A 21,353-nucleotide genomic window follows, 5' to 3' on the forward strand; every position below is an offset into this window, starting at 1 on the left:
CAGTGTAGCAGAAATGATGAGGATGATGATGCAGCAGCAGCCGTTCTTCTCTGCATGAGTAGCTTCATGTTGTTCGTGTGTAATTTACGTTGAGTAGGCTAACCACGTTATTACATTAATGCATGTAAGGTGAACTAGCAAACATCATCATAGCTACATGCGGCTGTCCTCTTGTTTGATGGCAGATACTCCCTTCACCCTGGCCAAAAAGGCTAAAATGACCAAAGAAAAAGTGGGAAACAGTTAAACATGAGAGGTTTTTGGACAAAGTTTGTGGGTTTTTTTCCATTGTTTAAGCACTGCTTCCAGCCAAGAGTCATACCATATATGCCCCATAGCTGCAGAAAAGGCTAACATTGTTATCTTTTTACAAAAAAAAACAAAAAACAGCTGAACATGAGAGGTTTTTGGACAAAGTTTGTGTTCTCCATTCTTTAAGCACCGGTTCGAGCACCGTTTAAGCACCGGCACCGTTTCAAAAGTACCGATTTGGCACCGGTATCGGATAAAACCTAAACGATACCCATCCCTACTGCATACAGATGACACCCAGTTATATTTATCTCCACGGCCGGAGAGAAACCCAAATCACTAACATCCAGTTAAAACCATGAAATCCTGGATGACTGCTGGATTGCTTTTATTCCATATTATGTTGTTCTAATGGCTCTCTGAAAAGCCTTCAGCGGATCTGAAATGCCACAGGGAGAGTATTAACTGGGACTAGAGCGATAGATCATACTGGTCCCCTAGCTTTATTCAGTTCTGTGAAAATCCTCACATATGCTCGTAAATAACCAATCTCCATCATATCACGATTACCTAATCATATCCTATTTTCAGTCAGAGCATTTTATTTGAGCTTAGCGGGCTTCCTTGTGATGCCATTTTGGAATCAGCTCTCTGTGGGGTTGAGGAGACAGACACTTTCTCCACTTTTAAGATTTGATTCAATTTTCTGATTGTGATCAAACTTGTGATTGGGCTGAATCAGAGAACCCTGAACTATTGCTTGGTTATGCTTCCCCCAAGGATGCTCTGCAGACTCACAGGGCACAGCAAATCTAACAAGTTCAAATTTCAGCAGCTGTTTATGTACAGACACCAAACTTTGCACCTTTACCCGATCTCCTCAAAACAAATACAATCAGGTGTGCTTTAAAAATGATTACATCAATTTGCCACTGCTGACGGGCCCTGTTGAACACCCAGGCCCGTTCAGTATGTAAAACACTACACGATGGATAGATGTAATATAGAAGTGCTTTAAGCTACTGGTGTCCCATTCTTTTGCCTCACTCAGTAGTAACATCTGTAACCGTTTTAGAGCTATCGCTGCTGTCCCGCTGCGGCTTCCGTAGGGTACAGTGGCGTTAAAATGGCTGCTCCTGTTGACAACGTGAGTGAAATTGAGTTACCTCCTTGTTATATATTAAGCCGTTATATCGTGTTTACATACAGAACATTATACTTTAGTATGTACAAATATACGAAAACGCTTCTCGGTGCTTTAAAGAGGACCACAGCGGTTTGTTAGCTCGTCAGGCTAGCCCGTCAGGCTAGCCACTAGCTAACAAACCTTTATGTCGAACAGCTGGTATTTCAGTACGGACACTGTTTACAAATTCGGATACTGTATCTCTTACATGTAATTTAACTGCTTTCTAGGATTTGATTGAAAGCGATTTGCCCAAAGCTGTAGAGCTGCTGAATAATCTCACTGAACAGGTAAGAACTTAAAAACAAAAAGAATAATCCCGTAATGTTTAGTTTAACTCAGAAATAATGTGTGTTTGTGGCCGTAATAAAGAGATAAATCTAAGTTTTGTTTTTAGGTGGCCTCGGTGACGGGTCTTGTCCGTGAGCTGCTGACTAAAGTCAAAGATGGGGCATTGGAAACGTCGAAGGTGCGTAACGACTATTTGAAATGCTAGTTCTCCTCAGGTCCAGTCTTTACGGTAATCTGACCAAAGTGCAGTTTGGTTTGAAAGGAGCAGGCAAGACTGATGCATCCTCTTTAATGAGGCTGTGTTAAATAAAAGTATTGACACACTTCCTGCAGGATTTCTCATTTCTCTAGGTCAGGGAAAGAAGTGCAGTCTGTAGGCCTTTCTGACCATCTGTCCGCCTTCTCCTCCTGCAGGGTTTGTCTTTTTTGGACCTTCGGTACCACCTGCTGCTCTTCTATCTCCAGGACCTCACTCACCTGATCAGCATCAAGACGGAAGGAGGCAAAATAAAAGACAGTGATGCCTTAGACCGAGTGGTCACAATCAGAACGGTAAGAGGCTGTAAAAGTGACGCTGTTCGATTTCTCTGCAGTCAACATGTGTTATTTTAATCTTGATTTGTTGTTGTTGTTTATTTGAAGATCCTGGAGAAGATGCGACCTCTAGACCACAAACTGAAGTATCAGATTGATAAACTCGTACGCACGGCTGTTACCGGCAGTTTAGGTAAGACCGAAGTGATCAGATTTTCAGAACTGTGCAGTCTAAGAAAGCTTTGACTGAAAGGATGCGTATCAGATTCAATGCACAGCAAGATTTGCATTTATCCACTTATGGTAGGCGTAACCGTGTCTGATGCTTTTGTTGATTTCAGCTGAAAATGACCCACTGCAGCTGCGTCCCAATCCAGAGAATCTCGTCAGCAAAGTAAGACCAGAGTAACACGACGGCTCCGGTTCCTTCTTTTACTGTCACATTATCAAACTGTAAACACATGCATCCAAACATCAGCTTCCTGTATTAGTAGGAAAGATAAATGCTTGTTTGTTTTTTTGCAGCTCAGTGAATCTGAGTCTGAAGACGAAACAGAGAACGAGGCAGCTTCAGAAAAGAAAGCAGCCCACTCTAGTGGCAAGAAATATATACCACCAAAGATCGCCCCAGTGCATTATGGTAATGTTACCGGTCTGCTTTATAAAGTACTTCAATACTGCTTTGGGGTTTTTTGTTAGGTTCTTTTTTGTTGTTGTTGGGGTTTTTTGGGTGGGGGGTGGGATTGTTATAGCAAGCTTATAAAAAAATTTTTCTTTCTCCTGCTTGTTTGTTAACCAAAAAATAAACCCGTTACATCCAGATGGTGACATGACAGAGGCAGACAAGAAGAAGGCCAAGCTGGAGCGTCATCGACAAGCAGCACTCCGGAGTTCTGTGATCCAGGAGCTGAGGCAGCAGTACAGCGACGCCCCAGAGGAGATCAGAGACAAACGGGACTTCCAGAGCGAGCGGGAGAGCCGCGAGGAGCTCCACAGGTTCCTGCTCATTTACTTTACACACAGATGGGTGTTAGGTGGTCATAATGTCTGCTACTTGATTTAGATGGGAAGTGTTGTGAGATAAACGTCTAATTGAATTCAGTTTTATTTATACAGCAGAATATCCCACCAGTCACTTCAGGGTACTTCATATTGTGATTTAAAGACCCTACAATAATCCAGAAAAAAACCCGGTAGTCAGAGAAGGCCTTGTGAACAAGCATTTGGCAACAGTGGGAAGGAAAAAATCCCTTAAAAAGGAAGAACTCTCCAGAAGAACCAGGCTCAGAGTGAAGGGAGAAAGACAAGTCAAAATACATTAGAGATTAATAACAACTAATAATTAAATGCATAGAGGTGGATAATCACATAAAATCTAGACTGGGAGCTGGTTTCACAGAAGAGGAGCCTGAAAGCTGAATGCTCTGCCTCCCATTATACTTTTAAATGTCCTGGGAAGTGCAAGTAAACCAGCAGTCTCAGAGTAAAGAGCTCTACTGGGGTGATACGGTGCTGAGGGGTCTTTCAGCAAGACCTTGCAGCATCATCTTTCTTTTTTCTTTGCTTGGTGGTTTGTGTAAATGGTATGTGTTTACCTCAACACAGGAAGAACTACGAGGAGTCGATGATGGTGCGTCTCAATGTGCCGAAGCATCAGAGGAACACCAAGAAGAGGGGCATGATGGCCATGTCCAACCAGCTGAGCAGTATAACACACTTTGGTGACATCACAGCTCTGACCGGTGGTGAGGCGATGCAGGTGTGTTTGCGTTATTGTATTTTGATTTTGAGCTTCTGCCTTGTTTATTGGTTAATCTCTAAACCGAACTGAGACTTCATCATTTATACTGACTGGGATTAAACCTGAGCTGCTACCAGCACACAATCGGACAGAAGGCTCCAGTTGGATATTTTCAAGAGGTTTGGAATGTTTACCTTAAAATGCTGAGTGCTGTGGTGACTCAGTTGTCTGGTGCAGTACTGCTGGCAACAGCTACACTTCGTGCCTACATAGGTTTGGCATGCTGTGGCTCTGTTCTGTTTCCTGTCTTAACTGTCTGCTGTCATAAAAAGCACTAATAAGTCAGAGTAATGGCCGCTCAGCCTCTTGCCGATAGTCTTCTCTCCTGCCTGCAGATGTGGAAAAACCCCTGTGTGTATTTAGGAAGTCTTGGAAAATCGATGTGCTATGTTTAGATTTTGTCCTGGGCACCATGAGTAGCTACAAAGTGTTGCTAACAGGCCCATCTTTGTACAGTATGAATGGTAGCTTTGTGGCTCAGTTTTATTTAGATTACAGTCTTAATGTGGTTTTGATGCATTTTCTGTGTACGTGCAGGATGGGGATAACCCACGACCCAAGAAAAAGAAGAAAATCATGAAGAAGAAAACCAAAAGAAAAGGTAAGGACTTTGAAATACCACGAGACCAAATTAACCTGTGAACTAGTATTATTAAAAATTTCTCTTTATTCAAATAAAATGCAGCAGTCCTTTTTTTTCTCCTCAGCTTTCAAGAAACGCAACTAGACCTGAGGACAGCATGTCAGAGGATGTTACCAGCAGCTAATTGTTATAAAGTCTCTGTAAACATTGTAATAAAGAAACCATTCCTCATGACCTGTATCCTACAGTGAATGCATTGTAAGACCTTTTTTCCTCATGTCAGCAGTAGAGGGCAGTCATGTTGCCCACTCAAAATAAACTGGCCCTTGTAATGTTAATTGGAACAAAAATATTCTTGTGCCACTATTCTGAGCGCACGTAAAAAAAAAAAAATTGCAGTTGCGACTGTTGCATTTTGAGGAGAAATTTATTTTGAGCGAAGAAAAGCTAAATTTGAGTGAACAAACTTCATTGCTGCGTGCAAAAAATGTATTTCAGTGTTTGCTATTATCCACACACACACACACACACACGCAGCCCCTCTCGCTCAGTTTTTGCATTTGCGCTCGCTCCAATGTGTTGCTTGCGCTCTCAACATTTCTGCCCGTGCGCGCTCAACCCTTTCTGTACACAGTTATATTTGTGCCACAAAACCAGTCAATCACAGACTTGGATGCAAAAAAAACGTGTTTGGCTGTTTTGGTCTCCAATCAGCTCGACGTGACGAAATGCAATATCCCAGAATCCATTTCGTCCAAAACTCAAACGAGGCAGTGGCGCAGGAGCACAGAGTGGCAGAGTTTGAAATATTACCCTTTCTGGGTCACAAAATAAACTTTTAAGATATTTTCATGCGAGAATGGTGCTGTGTAAACTTTAAATATCTGCTCGATTCATCAAGACATCACATATTTGCACAAGTGCTCTAAACGTTTTCAAAATAAATTTCTCCTCAAAATGCAATACTTGCAACTGCAAATTTTTTTTATTATTTTTTTTTAACGTGCGCTCAGAATAGTGGCACAAAAATAACGCCATACAAAAACAGTGGAACTTTTGTAGTAAACCCCTACTGAGGGACCTGTGATGACATGGGGGAAGTAGTATGCAGTCAACTTGGGTCTAACAGAAAGCCCAGTCAGCCTGGACAAAGCTGCACAACTGCTGGACATTATATATACACAGTATATTATACACCCAAGTAACGTCACGCCTCATAACCTCAAGAGCTGTTGGTATTTTAATGACTGACTAGAATGAAATGATTCATTCTGAAAATAAAGCCACACCTCCCATTACTTCCTGGAAGTACCACCTAAATGATGCATGCTGAATACTGTTAATTACATTTAAATACCTTGAATTGGTGTAAAATTCAAATAAACGCACACATGCACACTTACTTTTTACACAATTTTTTTATTTTTTTTTTCTAATTACAGACTCATGGGTTAAAAATAAAAATAAAAAAGAAGCAAAACATTTGTTCAAACCCCCTTCCCCTTTTCAAAAAGAAAAGGAAAAAAAAAAAAGTCTCCACACAAACCCCACCCCTGACTTCCCCCATTCTAAAATAACAACTCCAGCCCACTCCTTTCATTTAATTAATAATCGATGCTGTTAGCTCGTCGGCCTTCCTCAGACAAGCCGTGACTGCACTGCGCGTAGTCAGAGAAAGGGGGCGCCCCAAAAAACACCCTCGTCTCTGGTCCTGCCTTCCTCGCTCTCAAGCAAACCTGCCTGCCACTCAGCTATGTTGGCTTCAGCTCTCTGTATATAAATCATGTGTTGGGTTGGCTGCCTGTTAAGTGCCATCTGTACTGCCGTGTGCTGCGGTGCATGTTGAACAGGTGTGTGTGTGTGTGTGTGTGTGTGTGTGTGAGTGTGTGTGTGAGTGAGAGACATTTGAAGTGTGAAAAGGACTAAAAGCGTCATCAGCGTTTGCTGTTGTAGTAAATGCCCCCCGCGGTGGGCCTGTGGTCGCCCTGTCCCCCTCCCCCGCCCCCCCACACTGACAGGATGGGGTGAGTGTGCATAGCGGGAGCAGAGAGAGAGAGAGATGCTGCAGAGACAGTGGGAGGGGCCGGCGCCACCTGGGGAGGGGTTGTCAGCCTCCACTGGTCCTGAAACCTGAAACGACAAGAAGTGGTCTAATATACAGAGAGAGGAGGGGGGAGGGGACAAGGTGCACAAAGGGAAGGAGGGGAAGAACAAAGGGGCGGGAGGGGGAGGGATTGCACGAAAATAAAGAGTAAAAACAGTAGATGCCTGTCAAAAGAATTTACAAAAAACAACAAAAAAAAGGAAAGAAAAAAAAAGAAAGAGCTGTAGCCATGCCTGAGTTGAAGGTGACAAGGATGGACGAGCGGCAAGGATGTGGCAGCACAACCAATAACCCCCCACAAAAAAAACACCCCAAAACAAAAAGAAATACAACTCCACTGAACACTGAAGGTCCATCACTGTCCACAGATCAAGCTGACAGCACACAACATAATCCATGTTGTGATGAAAGGAAGAGAGGTTGGAGGGAAGGAAACGTTAGAAAAAAATAAAATAAATCAAGGGTGGGGGGAGGAGGGTTAAGAGGGGGCAGAGAATGGGAGACACACAAGGGGTCGGAGAGGGTGCGAGCAGGTAATGACAAACTCCAAACCACAAACGTAACACAAATATTTGATAGCTAAAGTAAGTTTCACATATCTATGTTACATTAAAAAAAAAAAGAAAAAAAAGAGAACAATGTGTATTCTTGTGTATGTTTTTTTTTTTCTCTCTTCCCCCCCCTGCTGTGGAGGCGGTGGTGAGTGGGTGGGCTGTGTTGATGATGGTGTGAAAGCAGGAGGTCACAGCCAGACCAAAGGAGACACATCTGCAGCCTGAGATTGAGATACCATCATCCCCCCCCCAGATACCTCATCCCCACCTTTCCTCCCTCTTCCAAAAACAAAAAACAAAACAAACAAACACTGCCATAGTAATCCTCCCCTCCCTCCCCCAAGAGGCCAATGTATACCTTACCAGGGGTGACCGCATCAACCTCTGCACAAGCACGCTCACACACAATCTCACACTGCGGCCAGCCAGTCTCTCTGTCCAGGAGAAGTGTGTTTTTGTTTTTTTTTGGGTTTTTTTTTTCCTTTTTTGTCTTTTTTTCTCTCTTCTGGGGTTCTCTTCTTTTATTGTTGGGGAAAGGGAAAGGACTTTTTCATTGTGTGTGTTTGTATTTTTTTAATATGGGAACAGAAATAGGGGGAGAGGTTTGATAGTAAGGAAGTATTTGGGATGGGGGGGGAGGGTGTTTAGTAAGGGGAATACCACGATGTTGTTCGCCCTCGGCCCCTGGAAAAGAGAGAGAAAAAGAGGGTGAGTTTTTTCTGTTTGGCTTAAGAAGACGGACACCAATTTCCTGGTGCGATGTAGTAAATAAATATGTGCATGTGTGCGACTGTGGGCAGAGGAAGGGTCTGAATTTCAGTCCTGGAAGTAAAGTGAACGGGGAATGAATATATTGACCTACGTCAAAAATAAAAGAAAATAAAGAAAAACAGTGTGTTTAGGACAGTGTTCACAAATCACTAAATAGACATCTTTTAAAAAAAAATAAAAATAAATGTGCCTTTGATCTTAGAAACAAATCAGTGTGGAAGAATAGTGGTGAAAGAAGCTGAAAGCAGCTTTGTCAAGAGAGGAAAAGTGTTTAATTTCCAGATAAAATGATTAGTGTGTGGGTGTGAGGGGACAGCAAAGGCACTCTCTCGCCCTCTTTCTCTCTCTCTGTGTGTCTCTCTGTACGAGAGCCGCCTCTGGGGTCACTGTGGGGAAAGACCTTGAGGACAAACAGCACCACACATATACCCCCAGCAACACAGTGCACACAAACATTCACAGTTAAAAAGCGACATAAACTGCACTATTATTCTGCACGCATCACCACCCGATACACAGCCAGGCGGCAGTGACACACACACACACACACACAGCAGCACAAACACAAAGAGGTCACACTGGGACTCAAAAGTCCAGCGGTTGATGGGCTAAATGCTGAAGTCAGGCTGCAGTAATGAACCTTCGTTTCTGGGAGTGAACGCTGGAAGGCTGAAACTGAGCTGGAAGGTGTGTGCCATGTCTGAGGAGGAGGTGGTTAAGGAGGAGGAGAGGGGGAGGTGGGGGGTCATGTACATGCAAGGACATCCACAACAAAAGGCACAAACAACAGGTTCTTCCACATCATCTACTCAGTACGTGCGTCTTCTGGCTCACATCAAGATCTTGGCTTTTCACCACAGCAGCTTGGGAAGATGAGGATGATGTTAATGGAGGCAATATCAGAGAAAAGACTTTGTGCAGCCAGAGGTCAATTAAGTGCACGTTAGCATGATTGATCATCTTTGTGCTCTGGCTTTCTGTCGGGGTTTCAGGTGCAGATTAGGAACAGAACACAAAGCGGGGCTTTGATAAAATCTCTGCTTCTTCTAAAACAAAGCCAATCGAAACACGCGTGACTTACAGACGTCACACGGGCTGTGAAATCTTCCCAAGCTTACAACAGGTCAATGCAAAGACTTTTAGCTACGCGTTTGTTCACCATGGACCTTTCCCACAGCAATACAAGGCACCAGTGAAACTTGGTAGGATGACTATGAACTTCAGGCTAGTGATGAATTCACAATGTAGCAAACGCACAGCTCTTCAGCTCGCCTCTGCTATCGAGGCCAGTTCAGCTGCTCTGTGGCTGATTGTTACACGTGAACCAAGGCTGTAAGATAATAAGATGATACACTGTAGTATTACCAGTAATACCCAAGAGGGGGGTTTCTATCACTCTGAGTCTATTAATTACATCAAATCACAGATGGAAACCACAGAAATATTTATACATAGTTAATGTGAGTCAAAATGAGCAGCATATTTAAAACCTCAGATAACGTGACTGGAACGACTGGAGGCCCAAGCTCACTTAAAGCTTTTAAAGTCAAATAACGTTTACAGGCTCCTTTCACTTTTTTCAGCTTGCAAACACTTCATTATGAGTGCTTTCAACTTCAGGAGACTTCATCTAACATACAATCCTCTCAGTTTCTGCCCAAGTCTTTGTGTGCCTTGTCGTGCAACGCAGGCCAAATCCCAGTGAGTAAACTATCAGGGTTAGGGTTTCTTGGTATGTGTGGGAGTGGCTCGAGTGAGTACACAGACTGATTAGAGAGATTCTGACCTTGAGGTTCAGACACTTTCTCACACACAGGAACAAATCAAGATGGAATCCTTTCCTGCGGTTATTTAAAAGCAGCCTTGCTGAAATGGGGAATCATTTCACAAATATCCCAGTTAAGTCCAAGGGCAAAAATGAAACAATAGAAAAATCACATGATAAAATAGGCTAAATAGGGCCTGTCAGAAGAACTTGGCAAATGGATTCATTGTTACAGCAGCTTTCTACTGGAACATGTTGTTTGTTAAACATCTAGTATTAAGAAAGAGCCTAGGCCCTCAAGGTTCCAGATGATTTGCAGAGGCAATCAAATCAGAATCTCTCAGTCTTAAATCTGAGTGGATGTGAAGAAGTTGGCATGCTGATCAGCGCGTTTGGCACCACACCTCCTTTCTCAGTCTCAACAGAAAAGAAAAAAAAATACAAGATGGCTCCACAGACTGAGCTCTACTCTACTCCGAGAAGCTTCTTCAGTTCAGTTCAGAACTGAAGAAGCTTCTTGGATGAGAGGTGAAATGTCTTCAAGCAACTCAAAGAAGTCCAGACGCTTCTCTTTCCAAGCTCCTTAGACAACACTCAGAATGAACTCATTACTTTTGCAACACTAGATCTTAAAGACTTTCGCCCCAGGTGGAAAATGGTAACTACAAAATGCTGCAAACTTGCACTGTGACCAAGTCTGCAGAGACTACCTCCATGTGCAGCACAAGATGCACAACAACCCACTGACAGGACCCCAAAGCAGAACTCTGAAGTGGAGCTCATCAAAATCATGATGTTGTGTGCAACTGTGAAAATACTGCATGTAGAGAGCCACCAGAATCCCAGTGCACAACACACTGATCAACACCAGGCTTTTTCTCTCATTCTTTACAGAGCCACATAACAGTAAACTGACTTTGCTGGATTTTCCAGACAACACAATCATCAGTGTGTTCACTACACCACTGCTGATAAATGCTGTGTTTAAGTAAACCAGTGCTACAGGTGAGCGAATCAACCATCACAAAGCCCAAACATCAATTATTAAAAATGGTTTGCATGCTGCTGCACAATTAGTGGCCCAAAGAAGTTAAAAACCTCACCAGTGCAAGTAATGCAGCTTTGCACCAGTAACTTTCCACTACAGTCAAGTTTGCAGAAACTTCATTGGCAGCGGCCCAAACAGATCCAATTTATGCAAAGTGCATGTGCAGCCTGGGAGGAAGAAGGTGGTGTGCAGCGAGTCCGTAAGCCTGTCTTGAAATGGTCGTAATGTGATGCAGCATGCAATGAATCCCACAACCAGTTAGCCCTGCTACATGTTGTGTTTTTGCCTTTATTATTACAGAATACATCAATGTGTGACCGTCATTCATTTATTCTATGAATGTAACCAAATAAAATAAAGAGGAAAAGGGGGGGGGGTATAGCAACTGATATACAAGTAATAATATCATGATGAGTGTTTCTAATTCTATGCCACAGCTCGCACAGTTTTTACTTCTGTATCAGATAGGGGTGGGCAATCTGATCAAACTTTGTTACTGCATTGCGCGGACTTAATCCCACATGATCGATCACATGACTAGCTGTTCATATGGTTGCCAGGATACACAGCGTATATGTACAATGCAGTTGTCAGCTCTGGTACTGAGAAAAGCTGTAATCGTGAGGGGAAACGATAGTTAATGATGTCATCTTCACTAAATTAGATTTGTACATGATAATCTTTTCAAATTGGCCACCTCTGTGTACAAGGGGCTTTTTGCCCTTTCTGTACTTACCTTCTCTATACTAATCAATTTTAATCTTAAAGACTTAAACACTGGACAAGCACATGCTCAGATTAAGAGGGACGTGACAAGTGTCACCCACCAGCCCTCTGTCCAGTCAATCATTATTTTCTGATTTGCAAACTGAAAATCTGCCCCAAATTAATTAGGCAAGTTGTCTATTTACTTTATTAAAATCCCTGTCCTCTGCCAGACTACCGGTGCCTTCTCTAACGGGGCCTCCTCAGGAACTCTAAATTCCAAACATTACAAGAAGCTGTAATCCATCTTTAACAGTAGTGTCAACTCTGGCTCATCATGACTGTCTGCCTTGCTTTTCCTGTGCTCCCTTTCAGTGCAAACAGTGAGTGGGATGCATGCAGGTGATGTGCTCTCCCCTGGTGTCAGACATGACGATGTCTCTGTGTCAGCTCACCTGAAGGCCCGTCCTCTGCCTCTAGGTGGTGTGTAGCCACTGTAGTAGCGTGCACGCAAGGAGAAATTTCCTCCCCGTGATCGGAACCGAGCCCGTGGAAAGCCACGGTCTGTGGTGCTGATGCCTGGTCTGTTTGTTCTCTTAGCGCCCACCTAAAGAAAAAGGGGACCTTGCATAAACCACAACATCCAAACAGTCTTCTGTGCTTTCACACTGAAAGAAATTTGTTTCCTCTTAATTCGTAGTAAAAACTCAACAACCTTGCCTTTTAGCTTCAATTTTGTGTTTTTGTATTTTTAAAATCAGTGCTTTTAATCATCTGCCATAGCAAGAAAAACAGAGAACCTTCTAGTTTAGACTGGCCAGTCTCAATATTGGGGAAACTCTGACCAGAAAAGAGCCAATAAATTGAAGGTCAGACACTAAAGCCACATTTCTACAAAACAAAAAAAACAACAAACACATTAAAATCTTCTTGTAGACATGCAACCAATCAGGACAATCCTATCCATGACAGGCAGAATGGCCAGTGACTATTATGACCACATCAGCTAAATGTAGTCAACCGTACTCCTGTTACTGCACTGGTGAGGTAGCTGCTAATGTTGCTCCCATTAAGTTCATGCTGCAACTGCGAAGTGTTTTGAGATGGACGATCATCATGTTTCTGTGAGAAAGTCTCAGGTTTAAACTGACACTTCTCAGATCCACACACTGTAAAAAAACCACTACCACCTCATTCAAGGAGCTGAGATATTTAACCTCAAAAATGTCTCACCTTTATCTGCCTTCCTCTGAAAAGTGACTCATCCAAAGCCATGGCTGTCCTAACAGACTCTTTGTCTGCAAACTCAATATAGGCAAACCTGCAGGGGGGGAAATAAAATCAATCACTTGGCTACAGTAAAACTAATCTATAAACAAAGAAAGCACTACAAAAAAACCCTTTTGTAATTACTAAAGAAAAACATATTTTTCCAAGGATAAAACTGATTTGCAGGTGATTTATATGAAATGAATAAAAGGAATCATAATCAACTTTCCAGCTCTAGAGAAGCTTTTAAAATGTGCTCATACTCATAATTGTACTGTGCTCATAATTGACTGATCCAGCTACCAATATGCAATAATATCATTTCACTGTAGAATTTCTGATCATTACCCCTTGGGATGCCCTGTGTATTTGTCACATAGGATGGTGACTCTGTTTACTGAACCGCAGCCATGAAAGTGAGCTTCGAGCTCTTCTGCTGTAGCACCGTAGTCCACCTGCAGACAGAAAAATATATTAAAAAAAGTGTTAGCATCAAGACAGCTGCGTCACCAGCGCTGTATTATACATTAAAAACACAACAACAACAAAAATATTAAAGCACAAAAGTAAAAACTAACTCTGAATGTATTTACAATGTGACACAAAACCAGGTCAAAAGTAAAAAGCTGCCTTAAAATTGTCTGAGATACCAGTGAGGCATACGCCCAAAGGATTCCCACAAACCACCAGACTTGGGCTACGTTCACACTGCAGGTCTCAATGCTCAGTTCCGATTTTTTGATCAAATCCGATTTTTTTGTCTGCTTGTTCACACTACAAATAAAATGTGACAGCAAAGGCGCTTTAGTGTGAACGCTCAAAGCGGCCCGCATGTGCAAAAGAAGACTTCACACACAACGCGCTCTGTTTAGACCCAGACCAAAGTTGCAGATTTCTGTCAGAATCTGCAGATTATACAGTACAAATAAAATGTTCATGTTTCTCCAACGTTGTCTTCCCAACAGTTTCACTAACATCTACACTGGATGGCCAGGAAGCATTCACAATGTCTTCTCCAGCACTGATAATTGGCATCTGTTTTATGTCAGTGATGTAAAAGACTGATTTAATGCGACGTGACCATTCAAAAAGCAGTCGCTTTCTAAAACATCAGATATGTATCGGATTCAGGACCACATACGAAAGTGACCCAGATCGGATTTGTGCTGTTCACACGGTCATACCATGATCGGATATGGGTCAAAAAAGTCGGATTTGATGCGCTTTCGCCTGCAGTGTGAATGTAGCCTTATTGTCCGAGATTGGAAACAGAAGGTGTTCCCTAAACCCTGAAGAAGAAGAAGCTGTGTCCCAGAATTCATAGCGCAGCCCAGCTCAGTTTCCAACAATCGCAGCAGCCAGTTAGTTTTAATATTACTCTTATTATTCTTTCTGGGTCACAAAATAAACATTTAACATATGTTCAGGCGAGAATGTAGCTGTGTAAACTTCAAATATCTGCTCGGTTTATCAAGACACCACATATTTTCAAAGGCGCTCCAACGTTTTCGGAGACGTCTGTTACCCACTAGCTCGATAGCTAGCCGGGGGCAAGGCTCACTAGAGCCCGTAAGAACACCGGACACCCGGCAAACAGTTTTCAAACCCACCGCGGTCTTTCGCTACTCGGGTTAAACATGATATATAAGTCGCTTAGATAACTTAAAAATGTTATTGTTTGGCTTTTTTTTGTATTTTATTTGTTCCTGAGTAAATCGGTTTGGCTGAGATTAAAGTTATAGTTTTTACACAGCTGAATAAACGTCAAGCAGACAACTGATTATCAGAAGTGTGAGATGCTGGAGAATAAACTCCGGTGTCCTGTTATATTTTAGATAGCAAGGAGTTTATTAAAATTCACCGAAACAATCTGCAAATTTCATTAAAATTTAATAAACTATCATCTTGTCTTTATTATTAGTTTGCACAGATCTTAAACACTAGCTGTAAGCTAATGATAGTTATATAAGAGCAGATGCATGCTGGTGCAATAAGCTGTACATCCAATAGATGCATGATCTGATTAGTCGACTAATCGCAAAAATAATCGGTGACTAGTCGACTATCAAAATAATAGTTTGTGGCAGCCCTAGTTTAAAGACTCTTCAGAGTATCACGAATGCTTAAATACTTAGTAAGAGTCCAAAGTGATAACACCTTGAATAAAGTTTGTACTGGTTGCAGGATTGATCAAAGGCACAAAGTGATTTCTATGCACAGACTCTAAAAAAAAAAAAAAAAAAAAAAAAAAAAAAGGAAACCCACGGGAGCGTGATTTTAATAGGGCCAGTACTTATGATTCAGTGTCACAACTGGTTTTCCCCCCGTCATATTATTTCCATAATGTTATGTCAGACACGACAACAAGAATCAAGACACAATGTGGCCAAAATAGAATCTGCATGACACAAAGAGTTACTCACATTTCCGACATAAATAGATCTGCCATCTGCCTCCATCTTTTCCTCGATGGACATGATGACAGGGCCAACTGCACAGAGGAGAGAGTACAGAATAAATCTACATAGGAAACAACATTGAAATGAAACATATTAGGACAAATTACTGCTTTTAACTCCAAATGTGAGATGTAGCGCACCTACAATCGAAAAGTCCATGAAAAGATGAGATCAAATGGATGGTATAAAGTAGGGCTCGGCGATATGACCCAAAATTCATATCTCGATATTTTTTTTAGCTGGGTGGCGATATAAGATATATATCTCGATATTTTTTTAAAGCCATAAGTTAAGAACAAAAAGAGAGTTCTTAGTCAAAGCTGTGTCCCAGATGTCACACAGGCATTTTTATTTACATACAGCATAGATTTACATGAAGAAATTACTCAAAAATAAATTATCAGCATTTATTAAATAATAATGCTCCATAAATAAAAGAAAACAATGTTTTTGTGCATAACAAAAAGCTCATAATTGTGCCGTCAAAATGTAAACTAACAGACGCTGAGCATAATAACAAAGACAGATTTCACAGCTGCTCTGTTCCCAACTTCTACTGCGTGACTGACAGCCTTGAGTTTGAAATCCACTTCGTAACCATGTCTCTTATGGTCCTTATACACATAATATTACGTCGAAGCACAGTATGTATCACTCCGCGAGGCTCCAGACTACGGTAGCCGTAATGCTCCGCCAATTCATCAAGCGCTGCAGCTCCGTAGCTTACCAAAGTCGTAAAACATTTTTTTGACAGATTGCTGAGCGCTGTGTACCACCTAAAATCGGTTCGCGGTCAGTAAGCACAACCAGAATTCATACATAAGGCGTGCTGTCAACTTTTGAGAAAATGAAAGGATTTTAGTCCGTGCAGCCCCTGTGGGCTGCATGTCGTTAGCGTGGTTAGCTCGTTAGCTCGTTAGCGCGGTTAGCTCGCTAACACGTTGACGCCGTCCACCCCCACAACTCGCTAACGGAGATTTGCCGTGTCCATCTGCTCGCTGCCTGCAGGTGAAGCTATGGGGGAGGAGGAGTTGTATTCAGTGAAGGAGAGGCGAGGCCGAGTAACGTTGCGTAGAGACAAAAGTGGACGAAAGAGAGGCAAACTTGTGGCTCCACAAGTATAATTATAACGTAACATAGACTATATCGATATAAACGATATTGTCACATCTTATATCTCGTATGAAAATATATCGATATTTTTTAAAAACTCGATATATCGCCCAGCCCTAGTATAAAGGCAAAAATGGAGTTGACAATTGATTCACGAGTTTTGTCATTACACAAGAATGACAAAATCATAGTTTCTTCTTCACATGGGGCAATTAAGCAACATAAATATACTTACACAGACACGCATTCAGATTCGTGCATTATATAAAGTTCTGATGGATGTAAACTATTTTATCATTTATTTAGATTTAACCTTATAAAATTGGACATAAGAGCATTGCAAACTGGGACTGAACATAAGTTTTTTTGTTTGCATTAAAAAAAAAAAAAAAATCATCTCTGAGGGTTAAAAACATGGAATTGAATATTAAAATAATGTACTTTAACCAAGCATTAAAGTGAACCCATATTTTAATGCACATCCTAAACTGGTATGGGGTTACTGCTTGAAAATGAGTGTAGCATTTACATTTACTAAGTGAGATTATTTCTAAGCGAGCACACAACAGACAATAAGACAAATGATTATGGGGCTTTCCCCTCACTGGATAATGTGACAGCAGAACGAGACGAGAAGGCAAATGTGGACAGATGGGGGGGAAATGAAGGCGTCTGCCTTGGAAGGGGAAAAAAAGAAGACGCACCTGGTGGGGGGCTCAGATTCATCTGTTTCTCCACCTCGTTCTGTAGCTCCTTCAGCTTCTCTGCCTCTTCCTCCATCTCTCTCACTCGGGCTTTGATTGCCTCCAGCTCCTGCAGCACAGACACAGATTCCATCAGAGCCGTCAGTCCATCATGTGCACAGCTCAACACAATATCACAATGCCAGTTACTGCTGGATCCATCTTCACCAACTTCCAAATCCAAAATGATTTAATGAATAAATCAGAAAGAGATCTAGTGTGTGCACACCCTGGAAATATTTTTAGGCACCCATTTGGCAAAATAGCAAAAGAAATGGTGCCATGACCGTGACATGACCTCAGTATAAAGAGAGACTTTATATCAGCTACAAGTCGTAAAATCCATATGTGCAAGATTTAGGCAGAACCACAAAAAGTCTTAGGGAAAGAATGCAAGTAGCTCCGAGGACGCTGTAAGCCAAACAAATGTAAAGAGAGGACTTGGAGTAAAAGTAAAAACGTTAGCAGCATGAAGTGCTTCCCCACATGTCAAAAAGGAATGTCAGTGTTTCCAGGTTCAGTGGGAGGATGAAGTAGATACTGCAGTGCATCACTGTCCAGCTTGTCTTGATAACCCAGGTATACATGAGGCTACATTTAAAAACGCCAAAAGGGCAACTTTGTTTATAAACTACAACTGGGAGAAAATGTGTGGGAGGTTGTGTGTGTGTGTTTGTGATAACAAACCTGCACTTTCTGAATAGCAACATAATACTGTTTGGACAGCAATACATATCAGGCAACAGAATCAAATCTCGGTGTGTATTTAGTGCCTGCCTATTGCAGGAACTAAATACACACAAAGTTGGTATTCACCCATTCTATAGACAATCATCATATGAAACAAGCTGAAACATGGTGGGAAATTAGCCTCAAAATAGTCACCAATCCGTATGACCAGGTTAACCATCTCTGTGTTAATAAACTCTGGTTGTGATGCAATTGCAAAATACTGCTTTACATAGCTTCAAATTAATTGGTCTCTCTGTGTGGATTGCTGCATTTTTAAACACCTACATCATAATTCCCCTCTATAAAGCACTGTAGCTGGAACTGTGTAATAATTCACATTTAAAATGGCTCACAAGTTTCTGGCTCCATGGAGGTCAGGACCAGCTCTGGGTCAAACTAATATTAACATGTGTGACCGACAAGAATTACCAGCTTTAAAATAAATAAATAAATAAAAATCCAAATATGGTAACAACAACAGTCAAAAAACATGATCCAGACTTTGAATAAGACCAACATTCCAACCCCAGATCCCAGACAGGATCTAAGCCCCTTAGATAATCTCAGGGAAAACCCTGTACTGGGACTTCTTCCACCTTTAAGTGCACCCTCAATCTAGTCCTGCACTGCTGCATGCGCACTATAGTTATTCTCATGCCCCACATTTTGCAGTATACCCTGCCATCCTGCCTAAATTTAATAGTAGGTACCTCCCCCAAGTCAAAAGCAGACTTTAAAGCCACTACAAAGAGGACCGCCAGGCCAAGATATGCGTGAGCAGAAATAAATAAATATATATATATATATATATATATATATATATATATACATATACACACACACACACACACACATACACAAAACGAAAAGGTTACCAACCAAGGTTAAGTATCCAGCCCGAAAGCAGTGTTGGCAAACAGCACTTCAAATGTCCACATGATTAAAAACATCATGTCCAAACATGGTAACATTCACTGTTTAAGTGCTTACAACGCAAAAATATATTTATAACAAAAATGCCACCTTAGCCTAAAAATGAACTTCTGTTATCAGTTTATGTTGGAACAGCATACATCACTACATGGTCATATGCATATTAATTTCCAAGAAAATGTGTTTATTTTTGCTGGAGAGCCATTTTGGAAAGATGAAGCAGCGAGATGATGAAGAGATCTGCGGTCAATCCCGCTAAACTAAATAATGCCAATAAACTTGTATTATTATTATTAGATAAACAGTGAGCTGGCTGTGCCCTCATGTGGAAGTGGACCCTCCTGTCTGACAGTGGTGCACTGCAGCACAGTGGGAGTCACTCCAGCTCGATCCAGAACTACTGACAGGATTGTAATGAAAAAGCTCTTTGTGAAACTGGGTGCAGCGACACAGACGGACTGTAATAAATTCAGATCTTCTCACCGCAGCGGGCTATAAAACTGCACAGCGACTCGCTGCACACGCTAATAAAGACATCATCATTTCTCGGTCGGCGTGTATTCACGCGACTGATGCTCTGACATATATCACCAACACTGAGATGATGGATGGATGGGAAGTGATCAACATTCAAAGCAGGACCGCTGGGATGAGCCATCCACCGCTGGCACGTTGCGACTCCAATTTTTCTCTCTCTGTCCCTTTTTTTGTCTCGTCTTGTCGCATATTCAGTGCAAGCTCTTTCACTCCCCTCCCTTCTCTTGCTCTCCTTGCTCTAGCCAAACACTGAAGGATGCAAACCCAGCCCCTCAAATACCGCAGCCCCTTTCTTCTGCGTTGTACGCCACGCTTTCACTGGCCGACATCCTCAAAACCCTCACCTGGTCACTCAAGACAATCCCAGCCATTGTGCACTCGTGTGTTAGCTGCACGAGGGAAAAATAATAATAATAATAATATATATATATATATGCATGTTTAAAAAAAACCAACTAACTGGGCTGATTAATGCAAATTTTACATTTTCAACAATTACACAGGGTGTGCACCAACAAGCAGCGATTCACGACTCTACCCCCATTGTCGGCTGAAAAATAGGCGACAAAGATGGTCAGGTGCACGTCTGCCACTGCCACACCAGCTTTGTTAAAATCCGCTAGCATGTTAGCCCGTTATCACATGCTTAATATTCACGGCTACTAAGCCAGCTGCTGTTAGGCCCAGCAGCTTGAGGTGCAAATGCCGCATTTCATCTCGTGACTGCTGATTACGGCTGACAGGTCCGCTGGTCATTTTATCCGCAGCCTTTAATGGTCGGGCTTGCTAAGCTAACGATAACCTGCGGCCGCTCGCTCGCGTGTGCGCAAACCGGCGCTTGAAATGCAGCAGCCACAGCCGGTTAAATGATAAAGGTAAAAGGGAATAAAAAGAGGTCATTACCGTTAGCAGGTCGCCTTCTTAAGGAGGTAGACTCGCACAGCGGCGGCGGCTAATGGCGGCGGCCTGTCCTACCCTCGCCCCTTACTGTCTCCTGCATCTCCGTCTCGCATTTTTTCGCGACAAGGACCCCCCACCCCCCACAAACGGCTCGAGCTGCTCTCTGGCGCAGAGAAACTGGCGTCGCTGTTGCGCCAAGATGGCTGCCGACACCACGCATGTCACCACCCATTTCTACTGCACTGCGTGAACCACAATGGCGGTTAACACAGACCTGGCGATAGCAGTAACGCACACGGCATGTGACCCAAGATTCGTGTGGAGGATGAAAAAAAAATCAACAAATTGTTCACCTGCTTTTACTAGCTGCTCCGCCACGACCACAAAGTGTCTCGGTATTCATGTGGGTTTCCACTTTAGAAACAATGCCCTTCACTTACCGGATCTTCAATTGCGGCCTCTCCCTCTTCTAATCCCGGCTCTTCGTCACCGACACCCGGGTCTTCCAGCTCGGGATGTCCGGGGTCTGAATCTAGCAGAGATTCCTCCGCCAGTCCGTTACCGAACTCCGCCATCGCCCTGTTCCAACTGTACCGACGCGCCTCGTGGCCAAACCAACGTTGCAGGCCCCTACTCACACACAAGGGGGTAGAGTGAGCGGGGCGGCGAAAAGAAAAAAAAACGGCGGAAAACGCCGCTTAGTAAAGTTAAAATGGGGAATAAAATGCTAGCTTCACTTCTAGCTACTACTCAAACAGCATACCACGATGAACGGGGACTACTGATTTACGCTACCTTTAGGAAATGGTCCTAACTTACGACAGATAACCTAGTTTATTTACTTAAATGTGTGTATAAAAAAAGGCGAGGGCTATACGCGAGAGCGGCGGCGTCCCTTCAGTTCAGAAATGGAAGCTAGGGGTGGAGCCATGGATCACTGCAGGCGTAAGAATCTCCCTCCCATTCGCTAACCGAGGATTCTAGACCAACCTCTTCGGTCTTAGCCGCATTCCTATTGGTTAATGAAACAGGACGTTCCGGTTCCGAAATCGCATGTGTGCCTCTAATTGGAT

The 21,353-nt window shown here is 42.6% G+C and overlaps 2 protein-coding genes across 5 annotated transcripts; one reads left to right on the forward strand and one right to left on the reverse strand.

The window, feature by feature from the left end:
- The first annotated feature begins 1,305 nt into the window (after nt 1–1,305).
- Nucleotides 1,306–6,213, forward strand: ngdn (neuroguidin, EIF4E binding protein). Its single transcript, XM_085286527.1, has 11 exons — nt 1,306–1,399; nt 1,669–1,728; nt 1,836–1,907; nt 2,144–2,281; nt 2,372–2,456; nt 2,605–2,657; nt 2,789–2,903; nt 3,085–3,259; nt 3,869–4,022; nt 4,602–4,665; nt 4,772–6,213. Exons 1-11 carry the CDS (start codon nt 1,379–1,381, stop codon nt 4,789–4,791), a joined length of 957 nt encoding a protein of 318 aa, XP_085142653.1. The 5' UTR covers nt 1,306–1,378; the 3' UTR covers nt 4,792–6,213.
- Nucleotides 6,051–21,205, reverse strand: pabpn1 (poly(A) binding protein, nuclear 1). Of its 4 annotated transcripts, XM_085286530.1 has the most exons (8): nt 21,076–21,186; nt 20,721–20,910; nt 17,140–17,248; nt 15,287–15,354; nt 13,212–13,318; nt 12,828–12,915; nt 12,050–12,201; nt 6,051–6,777 (listed from the first exon to the last, which is right to left on the reverse strand). In XM_085286530.1, the coding sequence occupies exons 2-8, from the start codon at nt 20,853–20,855 to the stop codon at nt 6,582–6,584; spliced, it is 855 nt and encodes a 284-aa protein (XP_085142656.1). In that variant the 5' UTR covers nt 20,856–20,910; nt 21,076–21,186; the 3' UTR covers nt 6,051–6,581. The 4 variants fall into 4 exon arrangements, with proteins under 4 accessions (XP_085142656.1, XP_085142655.1, XP_085142658.1 ...); XM_085286529.1 differs by having other exon boundaries at nt 20,721–21,205; XM_085286532.1 differs by lacking the exons at nt 20,721–20,910; nt 21,076–21,186 and adding an exon at nt 20,284–20,414.
- Between the last annotated feature and the right edge of the window lie 148 nt (nt 21,206–21,353).

This window comes from Mchenga conophoros, linkage group LG9, assembly GCF_057382185.1.
Source record: "Mchenga conophoros isolate Kocher_MC1m ecotype Shallow Benthic linkage group LG9, M_conophoros_male_GT1.1, whole genome shotgun sequence".
NCBI classification, from domain to species: Eukaryota; Metazoa; Chordata; class Actinopteri; order Cichliformes; family Cichlidae; genus Mchenga; species Mchenga conophoros.

Bases quoted from the DNA above. Each gene is read 5' to 3' on its own strand.
- ngdn (XM_085286527.1), top strand. From the start codon at position 1,379: ATGGCTGCTCCTGTTGACAAC. The intron at 2,282-2,371 runs GTAAGAGGCTGT...GTTTATTTGAAG, and splicing joins GAGTGGTCACAATCAGAACG to ATCCTGGAGAAGATGCGACC. The intron at 4,023-4,601 runs GTGTGTTTGCGT...GTGTACGTGCAG, and splicing joins CCGGTGGTGAGGCGATGCAG to GATGGGGATAACCCACGACC.
- pabpn1 (XM_085286529.1), bottom strand. From the start codon at position 20,855: ATGGCGGAGTTCGGTAACGGACTGGCGGAGGAATCTCTGCTAGATTCA. The intron at 17,249-20,720 runs GTAAGTGAAGGG...TCTGTGCTGCAG, and splicing joins AGGCCGCAATTGAAGATCCG to GAGCTGGAGGCAATCAAAGC. The intron at 12,916-13,211 runs GTAATGATCAGA...CCCCCCCTGCAG, and splicing joins TACACAGGGCATCCCAAGGG to GTTTGCCTATATTGAGTTTG.